Genomic DNA, 20,593 nt, shown 5'->3' on the forward strand with positions numbered 1-20,593 from the left:
TAAAGATTTATACAATTGAAATAAATGGTCAAGGCATATAAAAAGTTATTAAAAATACATAGTTTGAAATTAATTATTTTGGCTATAATATTTATATAGCTCTAAATTACGGTGTTCTATTTTTTTAACAGATTTTACCTGAAAAGGTAAAAATACACGGTTACATAAATAGTCATTGCATCAAAAGAAGAAATAAAAAGAGTGTACAATTGCAAGAAATTACAAGTGCAATTGTACACTCTTTTTATTTCTTCTTTTGATGCAATAACTATTTATTTCAGCTATATATTTTTATAACTTTTTAGATGACTTGACTATTTATTTCAATTGTATAAATATTTATTTTCAGGTCAAATTCAAAAAAAAAAGATTAACTAAAACTTTATTATTTTTGATCAAATAAAAGTATTTAGCCTAAATAATGTAGTTATATCCAAGTTTTATTATAAATTTTATTCGAAAAAAATTATCTAAAAAAGTAATATTCTTAAAAAGATAAAAAAAGATTATTTTTCAAAAAAATGCCACATAGACAGAAAAATCCACGTGGCAGGAGAGTGCACCCACACTTTTTTGCCACATCAGCGTCTAGGGGAGTAATGGCCCTCGAAAGGCCAAGTTGAGGGGGGTAATTAAGACCAGGCATAGTTCGAGGAGGATACTAATAATCTGAGCCAAGTTTAGGGGTGGTTTAAGGTATTTTGCCTTTAAAAATAATAAAACTTATGGATAATTTTGAATATCTCCAACATCTCTTGTGATGTTTGAAACACCCCTGATATATTTCAAACATCTTCCGGGATATTTCAAACATCCCCGGACGTTTCAAACATCTCCCGGGATAGTTGAAACATCCATCGGGATAGTTGAAACATCTCCCGAAGATGTTTCAAACATCACGGGAGATGTGGAGGAAAGGGATGTTTTTGAAAATAAGAAACCTTTGGGGGTTTTAAAGTGTCCCTTCTACCCCATTCTTTACAGTTTTGTCTTAAAAAATTATATAAGTTTTGAAGTGTCTTACAAATTTAAATCTCCCAAGAAAGAAGCCTAAGCAATGATTTCACTTTGATCCAAATTGTGGAAAGGCCCTTTTGTTATGAAAATGATAAAAACAGACTTCTTTGCATTTGCACCCTCGATGTATATGTTATTATTTGATTTACACTCGATCGTTCTATCTTTTTCCATTTGACCCTTAACCTATTCATTTATTTACAACATCAAAAAGAGTTCATTTTGTGAGGATAAAATAGGGATGATATATTACTACTGTTTTATTCTTTGCGAAAAAATTACAGCATCTAATTAGTTGAATCACTTCATCCAACAGCACAACATTAATTACTGCCCTGTCAAAATTGCATTCACATTGTTTTTGAAAATGCTTAACAAAGTTTGAAGCTTTGTTTGTTCACAAAATTGTTTAAAAAGTGAGTAACTCTTTTTCTAGACTATTCCAAAAATATCAAATTATTTTAAACTTAAAAACTACTTTTGCAAAGCATATTTTATACAGTACATGAATTTGTTATTTGTTGTAATTTATCACAACTATTTTCTTTTTCCTACGTGTTTTTCTTTACGCAACAAAAACAAAGGAAGTTTTGTGAAATCAGATCGAATGAACTAAAAAGTGTTTAGTTTAACCTCTCTTTTTCATTTTTCTTTGAATGGTATAGCGCTCGCCCTGCTTCAAGAGTGTTTTCATTTGAGCCTTGAAGTTAACAATATGTACATTTTGAAGAGCCACTTCAAGGCCTAACTATGAACAAAAACGGGACTTTGCACAGCAGCTAGTTACTGTGACTACTGTGACCAAATCAGAGCAAGGGCATAGAACTTCAACGAATATACATGCTGTACAGCCTGTACTAGATTTGAACGTAATGAAACATATCTACATTCTGATCTCAACCACATCACCATCTCTTAACTTTGTATTGGGCACTACCAGCTGGCCATTTACTGAAACCAACTTCCCCTCTACGCCTGCTCTCCTAGCAGCATCAGCTGCAGTGCTACCGGTGCTCAGGCGCATTATCTCACCATTGGGCCAGCATACAATCACCACCTCTCCTAGCAAACCAGAGCTAGCATCGTATGTTTTTGTAGCATACTCCACTCGCTGGAGACTTGCTTCAGAGCGCAGTTGCTTCTCCCATTGAAGCATTGTCCTCAGCAAATATACCTGTAGGTTTTCCAAAGTGCAAGCTGAATTCATTAGCTAAATGAACCTTTAAGGGTCATATGGGGGACATGTTTAGCTTATCCACTGTACATTTATGTGAAAATACAATGAAGATTGAAGGAAATAGGAACGGATAGATCACCTGAGACTGAAAAGAGATACAAAGCCAGGATCCACATAATGCTTTCTTATCATGTCACTGTATCATGTTCTACAATCTATCTGTTCTTTGCTTTTAAAAAAAAAAAATCATGTTCTACAATCTTGTCACCTCACAAAGCAGCTAAAGTTTCATTGGTCGAATTAGTCTACTACTTTAATGAATCGAACCGTCCTCTAACTTTTCCCTCTTTTTTATTTCCAAATACCCAACCACCATACCATGGTCGCTGACCATGAAGCAAAACACTATCTTGTGACAACATCTATTATCAAAGTGATAGCTTATGTCAAACCACAGGAAAGCAAGTGAAATTCCCATACATGCCATACTTTTGGTGTTGTGATCACTGATCACTGCAACAACAACAACAACAATAACCCAGTGAGTTCCCACGAATGGGGACTGGGGAGGGTAAGATGTACGCAGACTTACCCCTACCTTGGAAGGGCAGAGAGGCTGTTTCCGATAGACCCTCAGCTATGATCACTGATCACTGCCAGGAATAAATACTTGTGGATAACTACTGATTCCCTTTTGTTAGTCTCTTCCCATATATTGGATGGACATTGATCAGACAAAGACACCCAATGTCCATTTACATGGTTTAATGGCTAACTTCATTCATCATCACTGACGACATTACTGCTTCTCCCAAGTATTAGATAAGAGCATAACAATGGCAAGAAGTTCATCATACTGCTATTGTGAACTTCAGGTATGTACTAGCAGTCAGTACCTTATTGTTGATGCCAGAATCCATTAGTGTTGAATTAGCAGAGCTATAGCCAGGGTTATTCTGAAAACTTGGGTTAGATGTAACAGAAGCAACAGGTTTCCCCTCAAAGACGGCAGACATGATAGCCCAATAAAGATTTTCTTCCTCCTCTGTCAATTCAATGATTTGGATGAAAGTCGGCAACATGCGCTGGAACTGGTCTTGCTGCATCAACAAAATAATAGTTGTTACAAGATCCCAACAGAATAAAGAGACATGGTAACTGTTCATTCGCAAATCGCAACTACTCCATACATCCCTTTTATGTAACACAACTTGACTACACACGGGACTAATAAGTTGACTTGTGAATTATGCTGATCCTAGAATAAGAACATATTTGGGAAGTATCAAAGGAAACATAATATCATGATTTACCTTTGCATTCTTAAAATTAAACTTTCAAGCCATGGTACTTCATACCTTGTGGTACATACCATCTTGACAAAGTGTATACTTTTCCAGGCAAGTGCACCAATCGCCATGTCCTGGTTCGAACCACCATTCATCAGAAACCTGAAAAACCATTTCGTAATCCCTAAAGTTAAAATTGACGATCTTAGGCACTAAGAGATGACTACTTGCCTGCAAATATGCTGATAATGTCAAAAGGATGTATGTTGTAAACAGAAATTTGAAGAGACAGGAACTTACATCACCATCTTTTTTTGTTTCTTTTGATAACGGTGATGTCGACATCAGCTTGCGTGCACCTCTTCCAATTCCACCGGGTACCTGCTACCTTCTACCAACACAGGTACCGGGTAACTCTGCCCACTAAGGTTTCAACGGATGGGAAGAAATCACCTAGTATTTTTTGCGCCCAATGGAACTTACATCACCATCTCATCATCATTATTGTTATTACTATTGTTGTTGTTGTTGATGATGATTCTGTATACCTAAAAGTTATAGTCTGAATTTGATTCTCAATCAAAGGGCTAACTAGGAACACTAAATATTGCTATATCAGCTGCAGATTGCCTGGACTCAATTACAGTAAATTTCTCTTTTCGGCAATATTGTCTCACCTCCTTGTCTCAATTCTGATTGATTAGCTTCTTCCTCCTACCTGCTTTCAGATTTTGATCTGCTGCTCTATCTGCATTTTCAGATAGATGTGTTTGGCCTTCCCCATTATATATTGATCTACGGGCACCATGCAACTATTTAATGCTATCATCACCGACGTAAGCGCAGCTAGCTATCAGGTAAGTTAAAGAGGCACTATTGGTGTCACAATTCTATTAGTTATCTAGTATTCTATTTTTAAGGTCAACAAAACTATGAAAGAGGAAAAGTTTCCGGTAATAAACTTAAGCCACTTTCATGATTAGTGTGGGTGATAGCTAGCTTATGAGGTTATATCAAGAGAATATCAAGGTTGCTTTTCATCCAGCAATAAAGGTCAACTAACCATCTCTAAGTACGTCAAGGTCAATGAATTGGAGAGTGAGGAGAAGTTCTTGAGATTTTATTAAGAGATGTGACTTATATTTCCTTGGCACCAGAACATGAATACGCTTAACAGACATGCAGTGATCAGCCAACTATCCAGCACAGAACTTGCTAGGTATACGAACCATATTATTCTGAAATATAAGTTATAAAACTTCCACCGAGTACCTTCTTATATAAGCTTGCATAAGCTTCCCATCTTTTCGTTTGAGAAGAAGATCTTCTGTCAGCTACTGCCTCAGAAGCTGCTAGCCCAAAGCTTACAGCAACAAGCAATTCTCTTGCATCCTTGTCCACTCTGGTGAAAAAGAAAATTATGCACATAAAAGTTAAATGAAAAGCTTTCGAGATACATACTATGAATTCAGTGATGATCTACCTCACAATAACTGCAGCAAGCAGGTGACCTGCTTCCACTCTGAGGACAGGATGTCCCACTTTTAACGAGCTATACTTATGTGACCCATCATCTACAATAGAACCTTCATCTTCAATGTCTGTTGAGAAGTATGAGGGTGTAGTTGTTCCAGAACCAGTTACACTGGTCTCCAAGGGCAGCTTATCTTCAGTTTCTTTATAAAGCCAATGTGCAGCAAGTCCATGTTCAGCACACTCATGCATCCTCTGAATATTCAAGATCAGCATTTTAGAGCTACATAAAACTTAACGATAATCACCACTCTACTGACTAACAAAAGAAAATATTTTAAAAAAAGAAAAGGAGAGACCAAAAGTATAGAGAATAACTATCTATTATCAACTGAAAGGTTTGAGGAATAATACCTGGGTTCTTATTTGAATTTCCAGGGGTGAATTGTCGGGACCTTGTACTGCAGTGTGTAGGGACTGAGATCAGAAGGAGAAATTAAGGATGGATAGATGTCAGAACAGTGGTTATGCCGCAAAGATGGCAAATCTAACTTAATGAAAGCAGTAACCCGCTGAAGTAAAAAGGAAGGTCAAACCTGGTAGCCACTTGGTTTTGGATTAACAATGTAGTCATCAAACTCTCCATCAATAGGGGACCATAGCCTAAACATTTGAAAAGCAGAATTGGTCAAGTTTGAACCTCTATAGGCACATTATTGACATGCATATTCAATCTATCTTAAGAAAGTTTATATGATATCCGATAATTAAATTAAAACAAGCAGATGATCAATGTGTTCTTAATAAGTGTGCAGATTCTTTGAAGGGAACAAACCATTTTCCTACTTTTTGTGCCATTGCTGCTCGAAGGTCTAATCCAATTATATGTATAAAGGTGATATTAAACAAAACAAAAAAAAAATCAATTTATACACCTGTGCACAATATTGAGAAGATTATAGCAACATTGAACTGCCTGGCTGTGTAATGCTCCGTTCTTGTCTCCGACAATAACTCTCAAGGCACGGGCATCATATACTTTGTTTATGCCAATTTCTTTCCTTTTCATCTGTGTCAAGTAAAATAAAAATATAAATAGATTGTCCTTAAAATCTATATGACAAAGAAGCAAGATATCCGAGTATGAAGCAGCAAAAGAAGAAAGATAATCAACAAAGACCTCAAAATCTTTATAATTTAAAGCATCATTAGCACCACAATAGATTTTCCACATTTCTGATATTTTTTAACAAGCAATAACTTTGCATTATTGTGCTTTATGAATTTATCTTTCTACCTTACTGTAAATACTGAACAAGCTTTTTAAGCGTCCAGATAATGTGACTTCCATCCCAGGCACATATCTGCAACATAAAACAGATACACAATGTTAAAGAGCATTATAATAGGTCATGTGACCTTTCTTTTATTCCAGATGTATTGCATTGATTGATGAGTAAAACATACGAGGTAGAAATGAACAATTCACGCTCCAAAGCCTCCTCGCAAACTACCAGAGATCCTAGTGCAAAAGCAGCATCCCTTACGACCTTTGGTTTTGTCTCCAAATTTGAATTTGCCACAAGCTTGTTGAAAAAGTCAATACGCTTCTTTCTATCTAGTAAAAGCTCAAAAGGAAGTACAGCTTGCAAAAGAACCTGAAGGTAAATGATAGTTAGACTCAAATTCATTAGCTGTTTAGGTAATACAAGAGCAGACATAAATACAGATGAATGAGCAACCTGCACCAACCCACCCGCAAAAACAGAGTGACGAAAACTGTTGGAGGAAAGAATAATACTGGCATTCCCTGCCCACATAGGGGGCAAAGGAAAAGGTTTTGGTAAAAATATCAAATTCTTGTTCAAGTCAGTTATGACTGACACACTAGGATGGATAAGATTAGGAATGATGATATTCGGGAGAAGGTGCACGTGGCTCCCATTGATGAGAAGATGCGGGAAGCGAGGCTCAGATGGTTTGAGCATGTACAGAGGAGAAGCCCAAATGCTCCAGTAAGGAGGTGTGAGTGGCTGGTTGTGGAAGGCACAAGAAGAGGTAGAGGGCGGCCTAAGAAGTATTGGGGAGAGGTGATCAGACAGGATATGGCGAGGCTTCAGGTTTCCGAGGACATGATATCTGATAGGAAGTTGTGGAGGTCGAGTATTACAGTTGTACGCTAGGAGGTAGTTGAGTCTTGCATTACTTTGTGTCTTTGTGAGCCTAGTCCGGTAGGGTTTTGTCTAAGATAGCTAGGGGTAATGTCGTTTCTTACTATTTTCTATTTTCGACGCAGGTTCCACTTACTAGCCATCGTTTTTGCTTTGCATTTTATGTTCCTATTTTTTTTTTTGAATTGGTAACTATTGTATATATTATAAATAACAGTACATAGGTTGCACTGAAAACCAAATTTACATTGAGAGAATTTGTAGATGTTCTAATTTGAGACCTAGCAAGATCCTAGTATGTCTATGATTGTCAATGTATCTTCTGTGTACATCTGTTTGCACCAAAAACAAAAAAAAAAGAATACAATTGAGTTTGATCTTCTGCACTGGATTGCTTCTGTCTTCAAAACATCTAGTGTTCCTTTCCCTCCAGACTGTCCACCAAATACAAGCCGGAACAGTCCTCCATCTATCTCTGCTAGTTGCTTCAGCTCCAGCTATGTTCCTATTTTTCCTATGATCTCCGTGATGAATCTAATATTCTCTCCTTTTGTCTTTTTATTATCTTGAGCCGAGGGTCTTTCGGAAACAGCCTCTCTACCCCTTCGGGGTAGGGGTAAGGTCTGCGTACATACTACCCTCCCCAGACCCCACTTATGGGATTCTACTGGGTTGTTGTTGTTGTTGTAGACTGTGCAGGAACAGGTAAACTGAATTTGCTATTGGAAAGTTACAAGTTCAGAAATACGATCAGTTTGAACTTCTAGTTTTGTAAAGCTGTAATGCTTTATTGCCCTCTGACAAGTTGTGACTAGTGAAGGATGATTTGGCACAAAAATGAGAGGAAATTACAAGGCAAAAGAAAAATCAACCAAACCAAAAGCATATGAGCTCGAATGACATGGTGATTCTCTGATAGAACATAGATCATTCATAGAGTGACCGCGAACAGAAAGAACAGCCCCAAATTATCAGTTATCTATCAATTTATCGTTGCAATGCATCAATAAAGGTTTCAAGAATAAAGATGAAACTAAATTCCAAACAGTCTTCACCTTCATGCATATGTATTCCTCGTCAGTTTCTGTGGGTTCTTCATGCTCAGCAGCCATACTTTTCATTCTCTGGTGCAAAAGAGAGCTGGACTTGCCATATATTTTTCTTGCATTACCTGTCCTGTTTGGGTGGCTCCACATGGAGGCTAGGTCAGCCCTCATGCGAAGAAAAATTTGAGGCTGCATTATATACTCTCAAGTTACTACAAATTTTTGACTTCTCACATGACAGCATTTGCTGTATAAACGACTAAACCATGACACACCTGAAGCACTGCAAAACATAGATCTTCAAGTTCGGCTTTTAATGCCCAAAGACCCAATCTCGAAGCAAGTGAGCACCAAATAGCCAGAGTCTCCTGAGCAACAGCTTGAGCCTTGGCTGGAGGTAATGCATATCTAGAAGAGTTCCCATGAACAAGTAATCAACCACATCAAAAATAGTGTCACGCGTCGGTGTTTAGGATTTGCAAAGACAAAATATTGAAGTTAGGAACTCAAATAAAAAAGTAAACATTTTCCTAATTATCGAAACCCAATTTTCATGCATAAATCAATCAAACTGAAACAAACTAAAACTATTTGTTCGAAGATTGTACATGGTTCTCATGTTGTGAAGACGGTCAGCTAGTTTGATAAGCACCACACGTGGATCATCAACCATGCCCAGTAGCATCACTCGTAAACTATTTGCCTGTAAACAGATATACAAATAAATAAACATATAAAGCATAGTGCATAGCTACTAACTTCAGGACTAAACAAAGCTTTATACTTTATCCACTACCATATTATGATGCTAAAAGGAACAGGTCAAAGCCCCTTTTCTCGCTGCTCTCAGAAGTCACACTTGTTTGATAACTTTAGAAATAATAAAGAGCTGAATGTGATAGCGAATATAAAATATGAGAAGAGGAACATTACATTTACATACTGTCTTACAAAAAGGATGGATGTCATCACATCTATTCATACATTCAGTTTTACTCAGAAAACAATGAGAAGAGTATGCTGGGAAGATGGAAGTAGCTGGACTATTCTCAGAATATCAAAGAATACACAAGAATGAATTAAGGGATCCTCTTATTACTACCATTCTCCAAACAAGCCATCACCATTATTTCAGATTCTATGCAATGGTCACTATCTTAATGTGCATTCAAGTACCTCTTCTTGGCTAAGTGCAGCTTGATTCTCATTTAACCTGCGATGCCTCCTTAGCAGCTGCATGGAAAATTTACTTAAAAGTTAGAAGATACCAGAGTACCATGAAGAAGACGAAGGAGAAAACCAATTGTTCCACCCAAATCAACAATCCTGTTGGCCAGTTTGGGGCATCCGTAACTATGTCCACTTGTCTAAAAGATATACTTTTCTTTTGCACTGCAGTCTATTTCAAAGATCATATTACTTTAAAAATACATTTTTCCAGAGGAGTTATCTCTATCTTTCCTTTTTCGGATAGCTTCCATTCAAATACAGTGATCTTAAATTCTTGTTCTGTGCCCAGTCAAAGTACCCCAGATAATATGGTTCCGAGGGTCTGCAATTTTCTGAATTTAAATTGAGGCATATCATTGGCTCATCCATTTTTTTAATTTACCATGTCCTGATTTAAACTCATGCAACCATAGTTGTGACTTCAAATCCCTCATTAGTGATCATAGTGCATACTGTACCTGATTGATGTAACTTAACCTAGAAACACCAGCTACTAAATTTGCAACATCAGTGTCAAACTCTCTCTCTATAGTGTCCAGACTTTCACTAGTATCATCAATCACATCATGGAGAATTCCAGCAACAACTGTATCAATCGCCTACAAAAAATTTCGCAGTTACAGTAAGCAAATTCATTTCTGAGATATGCTAATACAGCTCATGCATTACTTCCAATATAAATTAAATGAGAACAAGGAACCTAGCTATATATAAAGAGAGACACATAGACCTTCAAGTGATATGAGATGTTCAACAAACTACTGCCATTGGAAAGACAGAATTGTACCCTTTTCCCAGTTGATGGAACCAAGACAGCTACGATTTTTCCAGTGTGGATACAGTGTGTTAAATAAGGCTCTCCAGTTCTGCGTAGCTGTCCATGGTGAGCTTTCCGTGCAAATGCAATAGCCTTCTGCACCTGCCTTCACAGATTCAGAATCTTAAGTACTATTGACAAATGTTTATTTGGACATCAACAGGTGCAAGTTGAGATGGTAAACCTTATCATCATTGAATATAGGGTATCCGGTGACATCTACTCCATCCAACAAGAGTGATCCTGCAGAAGAATTACACTTACTTAATAGCCCTTATAATGTATACTCTTTACAGTAAAAAAGAAGCCAATCTGTTACTAAGTCAAAGCTAGTATACTATCAGATTCTATCCTGCAAAAACCAGAGAACTAAGAAGCTTTCTCATCTCCTATCTACATCTCAGGCACACATAATCTGATAATCCCTACACTTTCAGATATAGAATGGAACATAAGACTTCTTCAATGAATGCTTTAGAGGCAATAGTGCAAAATGCACATACTACGTGCAACAAAGGAAATGAGAAAGTGAAAGCTACTTCTTTCTAGTTTAGTTGAACATGTAAGAAATTGCATAAAATGTAAGTATTGCCCTAGCAATAGTTCTAAAGGCATTTCCAATTTAAAGACCGTAATACATGCAAATGGTAGGGCCAAGCTCCCTTAAAAACTTTGAAAGGACAAGCTCCAGAGGCAAGAAAGGCGTCCACTACAAAAGGTAGAAACAAAAACTAACATACTCTTCCACTGTCCACCAGGATTCCTAAACTTAAAAGGTGTAATATATATTGCTATACTTTTTTTCTAGTTTAACGGAACACATCAATTCTTCTAAAATTCAACTGCAGTCAAAGTTGCTTCCCTGATAACCAAAACAGCCGCCATAGTCACAAACATTCATGTTAACTCTACTAACAGCATCACTTACTTCTAATGGAACATGTTAAAGAATGAATGTACACATAAAGAATGAATGCAGACAGATTACTTGTACTATACATAGATAGAATAAATATTGAGATTTGATACCAGATTTTTAGGATTTTCCTTTTACTTCTTTCCATAGTTAGGATCCTATGTACATGTATATATATGTATCACTTCATGGAATAAGACACCAACTTTGATTCTTCCATACCTTGTTTGTCACATGGTATCAGAGCTGGTGTTAAGTTTGAAATCCAGCCGAGAAATAAACGGTCTCACTGGAACTTGACCGGTTTTAGGAGAGTCCTTTGGTCTGGCGAAGTAACTCTCACCATCAATCCTTTTGATATACATGTTTCCAGAATCTGGTGGTCGGATTCATTGTTTGTGAAGCCCACGCACCGGCCGAGGAATTCTGACATAATCTGCCTCGACGACGCGTGAGGGTGCGTGAGAGATCAGTTGGAGACTGGGTTCACTGTACCTAGGCCACGTCATTATTTTCAGTGTGTCTCTGGTGGTTTCTACTCAAACTGACCACAATTTGAGAAGGCTTTCTTGCTCCCAAAAGTGCTCCTCATTAACAGTCTCATCCGAAAGTCCCAAATTACTGATTTCCATCTAAACTTTGTTTCCTCCATCTTGATTTGGTCCTTCGCAGCTACCTACCTATTTGTAATCTGAAGATAATCTAGTATTTCTGAGTTCTTTTAGTGGTGGAATATACTTCATTATTCTTGGTTATATTTTCCGGTGGAGTATATTACTGGTTTGTGTGATTCATTGGTGCATCATTGGTTCTTTGGTTTGGTCATATTTCTAGTAGAGTATATCTTTATTGGCTATCTGCTTGGAACTTAGTTAATCTCTTCTTGAATATATTTCGTGAGTTTTATTAGAATGACTATAAACAGTAAGCAAGGAGGAAATAGTGCTACAACTCCTAGTCCAGCAATCTTGGTCTCGGATGAGTTTCTTGAGTTCCTTTAATATCATAAATTAATGAAGGAATCTTCTTCAATTACTGCTTTTGCTGGGTCAGGTAAGACATGTCTTATCACCTCTTCAAATAAATGGGTGATTGATTTTGGTGCCACAAATCACATGACAGGTAATCCGAATGTTTTTTCTAGCTTTCAATCACACAAAGCACCTTTTTCAGTTACTGTAGCTGATGGAACAACTTGTAGCAGTGTTGGATCTGGGACTGTTAAACCAACTTCCTCTATTACCCTGTCATCTGTATTAAGTCTACCAAACTTGGCCTTTAATTTGATTTCTGTTAGTAAAATCACTAGAGACCTTAATTGTTGTGTAGCGTTCTTTCCCAATCATTGTTTGTTTCTAGATCTTATGACGAAACAGATTATTGGTAAAGGATATTTATCTGGTGATCTCTATATCCTTGATGAATGGGATCCACAGTCTATTGCATGCTCCAGTATCGTGTCTCCTTTTGAAGCACATTGTCGATTGGAGCTCTCTGCCTTTGTTGAAGAAGCTCTGTCCTCAGTTTTAGAATATTTCTTCATTGGATTGTGAGTCATGTCGGTTTGCAAAACATCATCGCATCTCGTTAGGTCCAAGGGTTAATAAGCGAGCTGAGTCAGCTTTTGAGTTAGTTCATTCTGATGTTTTGGGACCATGTCCTGTTGTTTCTAAAACTGGGCATAAGTATTTTGTCACTTTTGTAGATGATTTTACCCGGATGACTTGGATTTACTTTATGAAGAGTTGCTCTGAAGTGTTTACTCACTTTTCTGCCTTCTATGCTGAAGTCAAAACTCAATTCAATGCTTCAGTGCGTATTCTAAGGAGTGATAACGCTAAAGAATACATGTCAGAGTTATTTCAGTCCTACATGAGACAACATGGTGTACTACATCAGTCTTCATGTGTTGATATACCCTCTCAAAATGGAGTTGCTGAGAGGAAGAATAGGAATTTACTTGAGACAGCTCGGGCACTTTTGTTCCAAATGAAGGTTCCTAAAGAGTTCTGGGCTGATGTTGTCTCCACGACTTGCTTTTTGATTAATCACATGCCATCTGCTGTTCTTTGTGGCAATATGCCTTACAATGTTCTTTTTCCAAACAAGTCATTATTTCCCGTGGAACCTAAGGTGTTTGGAAGCACATGTTATGTTCGAGATGTTCGACCATCTGTTACCAAGCTGGATCCCATGGCGTTGAAGTGTGTTTTTCTTGATTATTCTCGCCTTCAGAAGGGGTATCGGTGTTATTCTATTGAACTTGGCAAATATCTGGTGTCAACTGATGTACTGTTTTCAGAGACTATACCATTCTTTTATGCACCTCCCATCTCTGTAAGACAGGGGGAGGAAGATGAGTGGCTAGTATATCAGGTTACCCGTACTTTGACAGAACAATCAGATGATGTTTCTCCACCTCCTAGCTCTTCTATCGAGCACCAATCGACTATTCTGCCTTCAGCACCTGCTCCAACTGTATTAGCAAGACCACCAGTTGTTCAAGTTTACTTGCGGAGGCGAGAAACAAATGATGTAGGTCCTGCATCAGTTCCTTCGTCATCTGATCCTCTTCCGCCTGATCCTCCAGAAGACCTTGACCTTCCCATTGCTTTACGCAAAGGTATGCGTATTTGCAAATCCACATATTCTATTGCTAATTTTGTTTCCTACGATCACTTATCCCGTGCGTCTAGATCTTTGATTGCGTCTCTAGACTCCATTTCTATACCCAAAACAGTGAAAAAGGCTTTGAATCATCCTGGATGGTCTAAAACCATGCTTGAGGAAATACATGCCTTAGAGGAAAACCATACTTGAGATTTAGTGAATTTACCTAGTGGAAAGAAAGTAGTGGGATGCAAATGGGTCTTCACGGTCAAAGTTAATCCAGATGGTTGAGACTTAAGCCCAGACATGTGGCCAAAAGGTATGCTCAGACTTATGGAGTAGATTATTATGACACTTTCTCTCCGGTTGCCAAACTTACTTCTGTCCGTTTGTTCATTTCTCTAGCAGCTTCTGAGAATTGGCCTTTGCATAAATTGGACATTTAGAATGCCTTTCTTCATGGTGATCTTCATGAAGAGGTGTATATGGAGCAACTACCTGGTTTTGTTACTCAAGGGGAGTACGGGAAGGTCTGTCATTTGAAGAAGTCCTTGTATGGCTTGAAGCAGAGTCCCCAGACTTGATTTGGAAAATTTAGTGAGGTAGTTCAAGAATTAGGCTGAAAAAGAGCAAATGTGATCATTCAGTCTTTTACAGGCAATCAACAGCTGGATCTACTCTCCTAATTGTATATGTTGATGACATTGTTATTACAGGAACTGATTATGCAGGAATCTCTTCTCTCAAGTCTTTCTTGCATACTAAGTTTCACACGAAAGACTTGGGACAACTGAAATATTTCTTGGGAATAGAAGTAAATAGATGCAAGAAGGGGATTTTTCTATCTCAGAGAAAGTATATTCTTGACTTACTGGCAGAAACTGGTAAGTTGGCTGCCAAGCCTTGTAGTACTCCAGTTGTTCCTAATTTGCATCTTATGAAAGATGATGGCGATCCATTTAATGATCCAGGTAGATACAGGAGGTTAGTTGGGAGATTAAACTATCTCACCGTGACTCGTCCATATATTGCTTTTGCTGTAAGTGTTGTTAGCCAGTTTATGTCTGCTCCTACGGTCAAACATTGGGCAGCACTGGAACAGATTCTATGTTACTTAAAAGAAGCCCCTGGACTTGGCATATTATACAGCAATCGTGGGCATTCTCACACTGAGTGTTTTGCAGATGCGGATTGAGCTGGATCCAAAATTGATAAAAGGTCTACTACCGGCTATTGTGTCTTTGTGGGTGGAAACCTGGTGTTAACCCCCTGACAAAGGTCCTCGGCAGGTGTGGGTTGTGACAAGGATTTTCATGATGGCCTTGGCACACAACCTGAAAAATGGGGCAACATCATGAAGGGCTGCTCGGCATGACGGACAATGCGGAGTTCGACAAACGCACCTTGACCGGAAGCAAGGCGCATTTTACTTAGATGTGCGGGTTGGCAAAACAATGGCAAGGCAAAGCCATGTCAAGCAGGGGCAAAGACATGGCAAGGCAAGGCAAGGCGGGACAAGCAAAGGCAAATGATACGGACAGATTTGATCAAGTCGGGGGCGACTTGACATGGGCGGGCAGCTTTGACAATGAACGTGTGCGGCTAAGTCAGTGGGTGGCGAGCTGTGGCAATGACATTGGCGCGGAGCAGTGTCAAAGGCAAGGTTGGGCGCAATGCCAGCCTTGGCACAAAGCAGCTGGGCGAAAATCAGACCAAGCTGTGCACAAGCAGCAGTTGGAAAACATGTGCCAAACACATGGGAAGCAGTTGGCAGTTGCAACCTCTTCCAAGACATGCTGATCATGGCCTAAAAGTGTGCCCACGTTTTTGTACTTTGTCTTAACTTGTTGCCCATCAGTTGGGGGCTTGTCAACTGATTGTAGCCTTTAAATATTTGCCTAGGCTGTCCCAAAACGGGGCAGAAACTTAGTCTAAGGCATTGTGTTAGCCAAAATTCGTCTAAGTTATTTCCCTAAGGGTGGGAAAACTATTTTGGGGCAGGGAATTAGGGAATTCTTTGTCTTGGCCATAGGGTTGGCTATTGTGTTCTTGTATTCACTTATTAATACAAGTTGGGAAGAAATTCCTGTATATCGTGTGCCTTTATTTACAGATTTTTGCTGCCTATTTTCATTCAAAGTTCAAACGTCCCTAAAAATAAAACTAAGTGTTGGAAAGGCTGAAGTCAAGGCTGGGCTTGACTGCCGCACGGAGGTGAACCTCGGGCTGAGTTCGAGTGACACAAATCACCCCTGTGACAACTGGTATCAGAGCCAGGTTGGATCGGGGCGAAGACACAATGTTCATTGGTTGAATTTTGTGAAGAATGGCTGGTGGCAACGCAGAACTGAGGGAAAAGGTTCCTGCATTAGAGGCACTCGTCGGAACTGTTGATGGGGATCAATTTCTGACTATCTTAACTCGTCTCGCCTATCTTGAGGCCGAGATGAACAGACTGAGCCAGGAGTGCACAGATCTGAAAATGGAAAATGGGTTGCTGCGTCGTGCTGTTGGCAATGATGAAGCACAGCGTGGGGCAGATCGTACCAAGGTCAGAATTCCGGAGCCTAAAGAGTTCAATGGCGCAAGGAGTGCCAAGAAACTTGAAAACTTCCTGTGGGATATGGAACAGTACTTCCATGCTGCCAAAGTGCAAGATGAAGACAAAGTCCCCATTACGACTATGTACTTGGTGGATGATGCAAAGCTATGGTGGCGTATGCGCGTGGCAGATGATGTAAGTGCTGGTAGGCCGAAGATTGACTCTTGGGAAGGGCTGAAGAAAGAGTTGAAGGATCAATTCTTTCCTAGCAATGCGGGCTGGATTGCTAGAGATCGTTTGAAGAAGTTGAAACAAACTGGAACGGTCAGGGATTACGTCAAGGATTTTAGTTCTTTGATGCTGGATATTAGCAACATGTCTGAGGAGGAAAAGCTGCATAATTTCCTTTACGGGTTGCAGTCGTGGGCGCAAATGGAACTCCGAAGGCAAAATGTGAAAGATCTTCCTAGTGCCATTGCTATTGCGGATGCGTTGGGTGATTTCCGGTTGGGACAAGATGGTTCTGATTTCTCTACTACTTTAAAGTCCAAAAACGGGAACAAGGACAAGGGAAAAGAGTGGAGGAAAAACGGAAATGTCAAGGGTAATGCTATTGAGGGCAATGGCAATGAGAAGGGAAAGCAATGTGCTGGACCTTCGACAAACAAGGGACAAAACAACAAGTTTGATGGCTGTTTTATTTGCAAAGGGCCACACATGGCGAGGGATTGTCCAAGAATTAAACGGCTTTCAGCGTTGTTTGAAGAAGAAAAGAGTGAAGATGAACAAAACGAGGAAGAACATGTGCAAGCAACAACATATTTGGGACCTATGGTGGTGCTGAAAAATGCGGAAGCTGCTTCGTCGAGGACGACGAATTCTTCTGGTGGGGGTGGTTTGTTAACCCCCTGACAAAGGTCCTCGGCAGGTGTGGGTTGTGACAAGGATTTTCATGATGGCCTTGGCACACAACTTGAAAAATGGGGCAACATCATGAAGGGCTGCTCGGCATGACGGACAATGCGGAGTTCGACAAACGCACCTTGAACGGAAGCAAGGTACATTTTACTTAGATGTGCGGGTTGGCAAAACAATGGCAAGGCAAAGCCATGTCAAGCAGGGGCAAAGACATGGCAAGGCAAGGCAAGGCAAGACAAGCAAAGGCAAATGATACGGACAGATTTGATCAAGCCGGGGGCGACTTGACATGGGCGGGCAGCTTTGACAATGAACGTGTGCGGCTAAGTCAGTGGGTGGCGAGCTGTGGCAATGACATTGGCGCGGAGCAGTGTCAAAGGCAAGGTTGGGCGCAATGCCAGCCTTGGCACAAAGCAGCTGGGCGAAAATCAGACCAAGCTGTGCACAAGCAGCAGTTGGAAAACATGTGCCAAACACATGGGAAGCAGTTGGTAGTTGCAACCTCTTCCAAGACATGCTGATCATGGCCTAAAAGTGTGCCCACGTTTTTGTACTTTGTCTTAACTTGTTGCCCATCAGTTGGGGGCTTGTCAACTGATTGTAGCCTTTAAATATTTGTCTAGGCTGTCCCAAAACGGGGCAGAAACTTAGTCTAAGGCATTGTGTTAGCCAAAATTCGTCTAAGTTATTTCCCTAAGGGTGGGAAAACTATTTTGGGGCAGGGAATTAGGGAATTCTTTGTCTTGGCCATAGGGTTGGATATTGTGTTCTTGTATTCACTTATTAATACAAGTTGGGAAGAAATTCCTGTATATCGTGTGCCTTTATTTACAGATTTTTGCTGCCTATTTTCATTCAAAGTTCAAACGTCCCTAAAAATAAAACTAAGTGTTGGAAAGGCTGAAGTCAAGGCTGGGCTTGACTGCCGCACGGAGGTGAACCTCGGGCTGAGTTCGAGTGACACAAATCACCCCTGTGACACCTGGTATCAGAGCCAGGTTGGATACAAAATGTTGTATCTCGATCCAGTGCAGAATCCGAATACAAGGCTATGGCACAGACTACGTGTGGGGTTATGTGGATACATCACCTTCTCACGGAAATTAGGATAAAGCATACTACACCAGCAAAACTTTGGTGTGATAATCAAGTTGTTCTTCATATCACCTCAAATCTGGTGTATCATGAAAGGACAAAACATATTGAAGTTGACTGTCACTTTATTCGTGAGAAGATTTAGGAAAACTTGATTTCTACTAGTTACGTGAAGACAGGAGAGCAATTGGCTGATGTATTCACAAAGGCGTTAAATAGAACTCGAGTTAATTATCTTTGCAACAAGCTGGGCATGATTAATATCTATGCTCCAGCTTGAGGGGAGTGTTAAAGAATGAATGTAGACAGATTACTTGTACTATTGAGATTTGATAGTAGATTTTTAGGATTTTCCTTTTATTTCTTTCCATAGTTAGGATCCTATGTACATGTATATATATGTATCACTTCATGGAATAAGACACCAACTTTGATTCCTCCATACCTTGTTTGTCACAGAACATATACTTCCAATGCAGCTTTTCTTTTAAAATCAAAATAAACTTAAAAATATAGAGTTTAATCTTTATGCCGACAGTGTAAAAAATATTTCCACTATCATGTCATTTAAATGGTAATTGTAAATAGCTCTATTCAATAATATTGAATTGTAGCCTAAAATAAATGATAAGTAACCTAATTAAATTACACTAATAGAGGAAAAAGTTCATTACGCTATTAGTATATATAGCTTAACTCCAAATATATATATATATATATATATATATATATATATATATATATATATATATATAATGACAAAAAGTAGGAGCTCACCAGGTTGTTCATCTACTTTGGGCCACAAAAAATCCACCTTAGTGGAAAGGCAAGCTCCGGAGGCAATCGCCACCGCCGTGACGGCAACCTGAGTTATCGCCGACGAAACCGCTCCGTGAAGTGAGCCGGTACCTGCCACAGCGGCCGCTGCAGCAATCGCGTTGCCGGAAGTCAAAACTGAGCTCAGCGAAGAGGAAACGGCGAATTTGGGGACAATCTGGTCCAAAACACATCGGAATTTTGCATTTCTACGAAGACCTTGACAACAGGGGAAATAAAGCAGCAGCGGATTCTTACGCAAAATCAAGGCGCGTTTGTGGCAAAACATAGTGGAATTTTGACATGAACGCATCTCTATTTTGATCTTTTAGGAGAAAAAAATCGAATCTAAACTCCAAATAATTCCATGTAAATTGGAGTATAACATGACATTTGTGTGATTTAACAGTAGGTAATGTGTGGTACAAGTGAGAGACCTTTTTCTGGTTACTGGTGGTTGTGGTTTCTTTTTTATTCCACCGACAGTGACAGTTAATCAGTTATTGTTCCAGTATAGTGAATTTCTTTTGGAAAAAGGGACAAATGTGATAGAATAAAATTAGCAACACTGACGTGATATTAATGCGCACTCGAAAAATAGGACAACATATTTTTCCGGAATTTTCCAAAATAGAAAATAAAAAAAGTGGTTAGAGCAAGTCCGATGCATATTCTTTTTCCCCCAAAGGTCCTATGATCAAAAAGTGGGTAGAGCAAGTCCGATGCATATGAGATTCCATATCCACACAAAGTTAGGAAAGGATCGTATCTTAATAAGGTGTGTAAAGTAGATAGCCTACTTTAATGCAAGTATTACTGGCTGCTTCACGACTTGATCCCGGAGATAACTTCACTATTGCTCCAAACCTCCAACTATCAAAAATTGAAAATACCAAAATAATGTTTGATACTACCAAGAAAGCTAAAAAGTAAGGTGTAATAGCAATTTACCAAGTACAAGAGTTGGATATTTTTTCTATTTAACTTATTGAATTGTACATTTTTAAAAAAAAGGTATGGTGCAATTAGGAGAACTTCTATAATATTCTTTAGTAATAGAAAAATATCAAGTGTATAATTATATTTTAGTTAATCTTTTAATTACAAAAGATTGTTTTACACCGTCATAATTGATCAAAACCTTTAGTTTTTGCTTTGCTTTTCTTAAGCAAACTGTGGTCCCATTTCATTCTTTACAACAAACACACACAAAAACTTGAATTTCTCTTACTCATTGTATAGAAGAAAAAAAGCATCTTCACTTGCTATTATTACGAAAGATTGAACTCTCTAAGGTCATGTCCACATCATTCTTTGTTGGTGAATGGTGAAATTAGAAAATACTGTACTATTAAATGTCCAATTGTTTAGTTTTTCATTCTTATCCTAGGAAACCTAAAAAGGGAAACAGGATCGACCAGAATAGTGTTGGTCTTATCCATAACAAAAAGAAAAAAGAAAAGAAAAGAAAAAAGA

At 38.8% G+C, this 20,593-nt stretch overlaps 1 protein-coding gene across 8 annotated transcripts; it reads right to left on the minus strand.

Annotated features, from left to right (window-relative positions):
• Positions 1–1,639: 1,639 nt before the first annotated feature.
• LOC107830146 (uncharacterized) lies at positions 1,640–19,604 on the minus strand. Of its 8 annotated transcripts, none has more exons than XR_012710828.1 (19): positions 19,079–19,604; positions 10,405–10,463; positions 10,191–10,322; positions 9,862–10,002; positions 9,350–9,406; positions 8,782–8,876; positions 8,449–8,581; positions 8,183–8,362; positions 6,424–6,614; positions 6,254–6,320; positions 5,892–6,025; positions 5,553–5,619; positions 5,371–5,433; positions 4,967–5,211; positions 4,756–4,885; positions 3,567–3,645; positions 2,793–3,294; positions 2,334–2,707; positions 1,640–2,191 (listed from the first exon to the last, which is right to left on the minus strand). XR_012710828.1 is itself a non-coding variant. In XM_075255640.1 (18 exons), exons 1-18 carry the CDS (start codon positions 19,428–19,430, stop codon positions 1,901–1,903), a joined length of 2,634 nt encoding a protein of 877 aa, XP_075111741.1. In that variant the 5' UTR covers positions 19,431–19,604; the 3' UTR covers positions 1,640–1,900. The 8 variants fall into 8 exon arrangements, 3 of the variants coding, with proteins under 3 accessions (XP_075111741.1, XP_075111742.1, XP_075111743.1); XR_012710825.1 differs by having other exon boundaries at positions 3,553–3,645; XR_012710827.1 differs by lacking the exon at positions 2,334–2,707 and having other exon boundaries at positions 3,091–3,294.
• Between the last annotated feature and the right edge of the window lie 989 nt (positions 19,605–20,593).

Source organism: Nicotiana tabacum, chromosome 6 (assembly GCF_000715075.1).
Source record: "Nicotiana tabacum cultivar K326 chromosome 6, ASM71507v2, whole genome shotgun sequence".
Lineage (NCBI taxonomy): Eukaryota > Viridiplantae > Streptophyta > Magnoliopsida > Solanales > Solanaceae > Nicotiana > Nicotiana tabacum.

Excerpts from the sequence above, each read along its gene's own strand:
- LOC107830146 (XM_075255640.1), bottom strand. The coding sequence starts at position 19,430 with ATGCGTTCATGTCAAAATTCCACTATGTTTTGCCACAAACGCGCCTTG. Across the intron at positions 10,464-19,078 it reads CAAAGTAGATGAACAACCTG|GATCACTCTTGTTGGATGGA; the intron begins GTGAGCTCCTAC and ends ATTCTTCTGCAG. Across the intron at positions 4,886-4,966 it reads CTTGCTGCAGTTATTGTGAG|AGTGGACAAGGATGCAAGAG; the intron begins GTAGATCATCAC and ends CTTTTTCACCAG.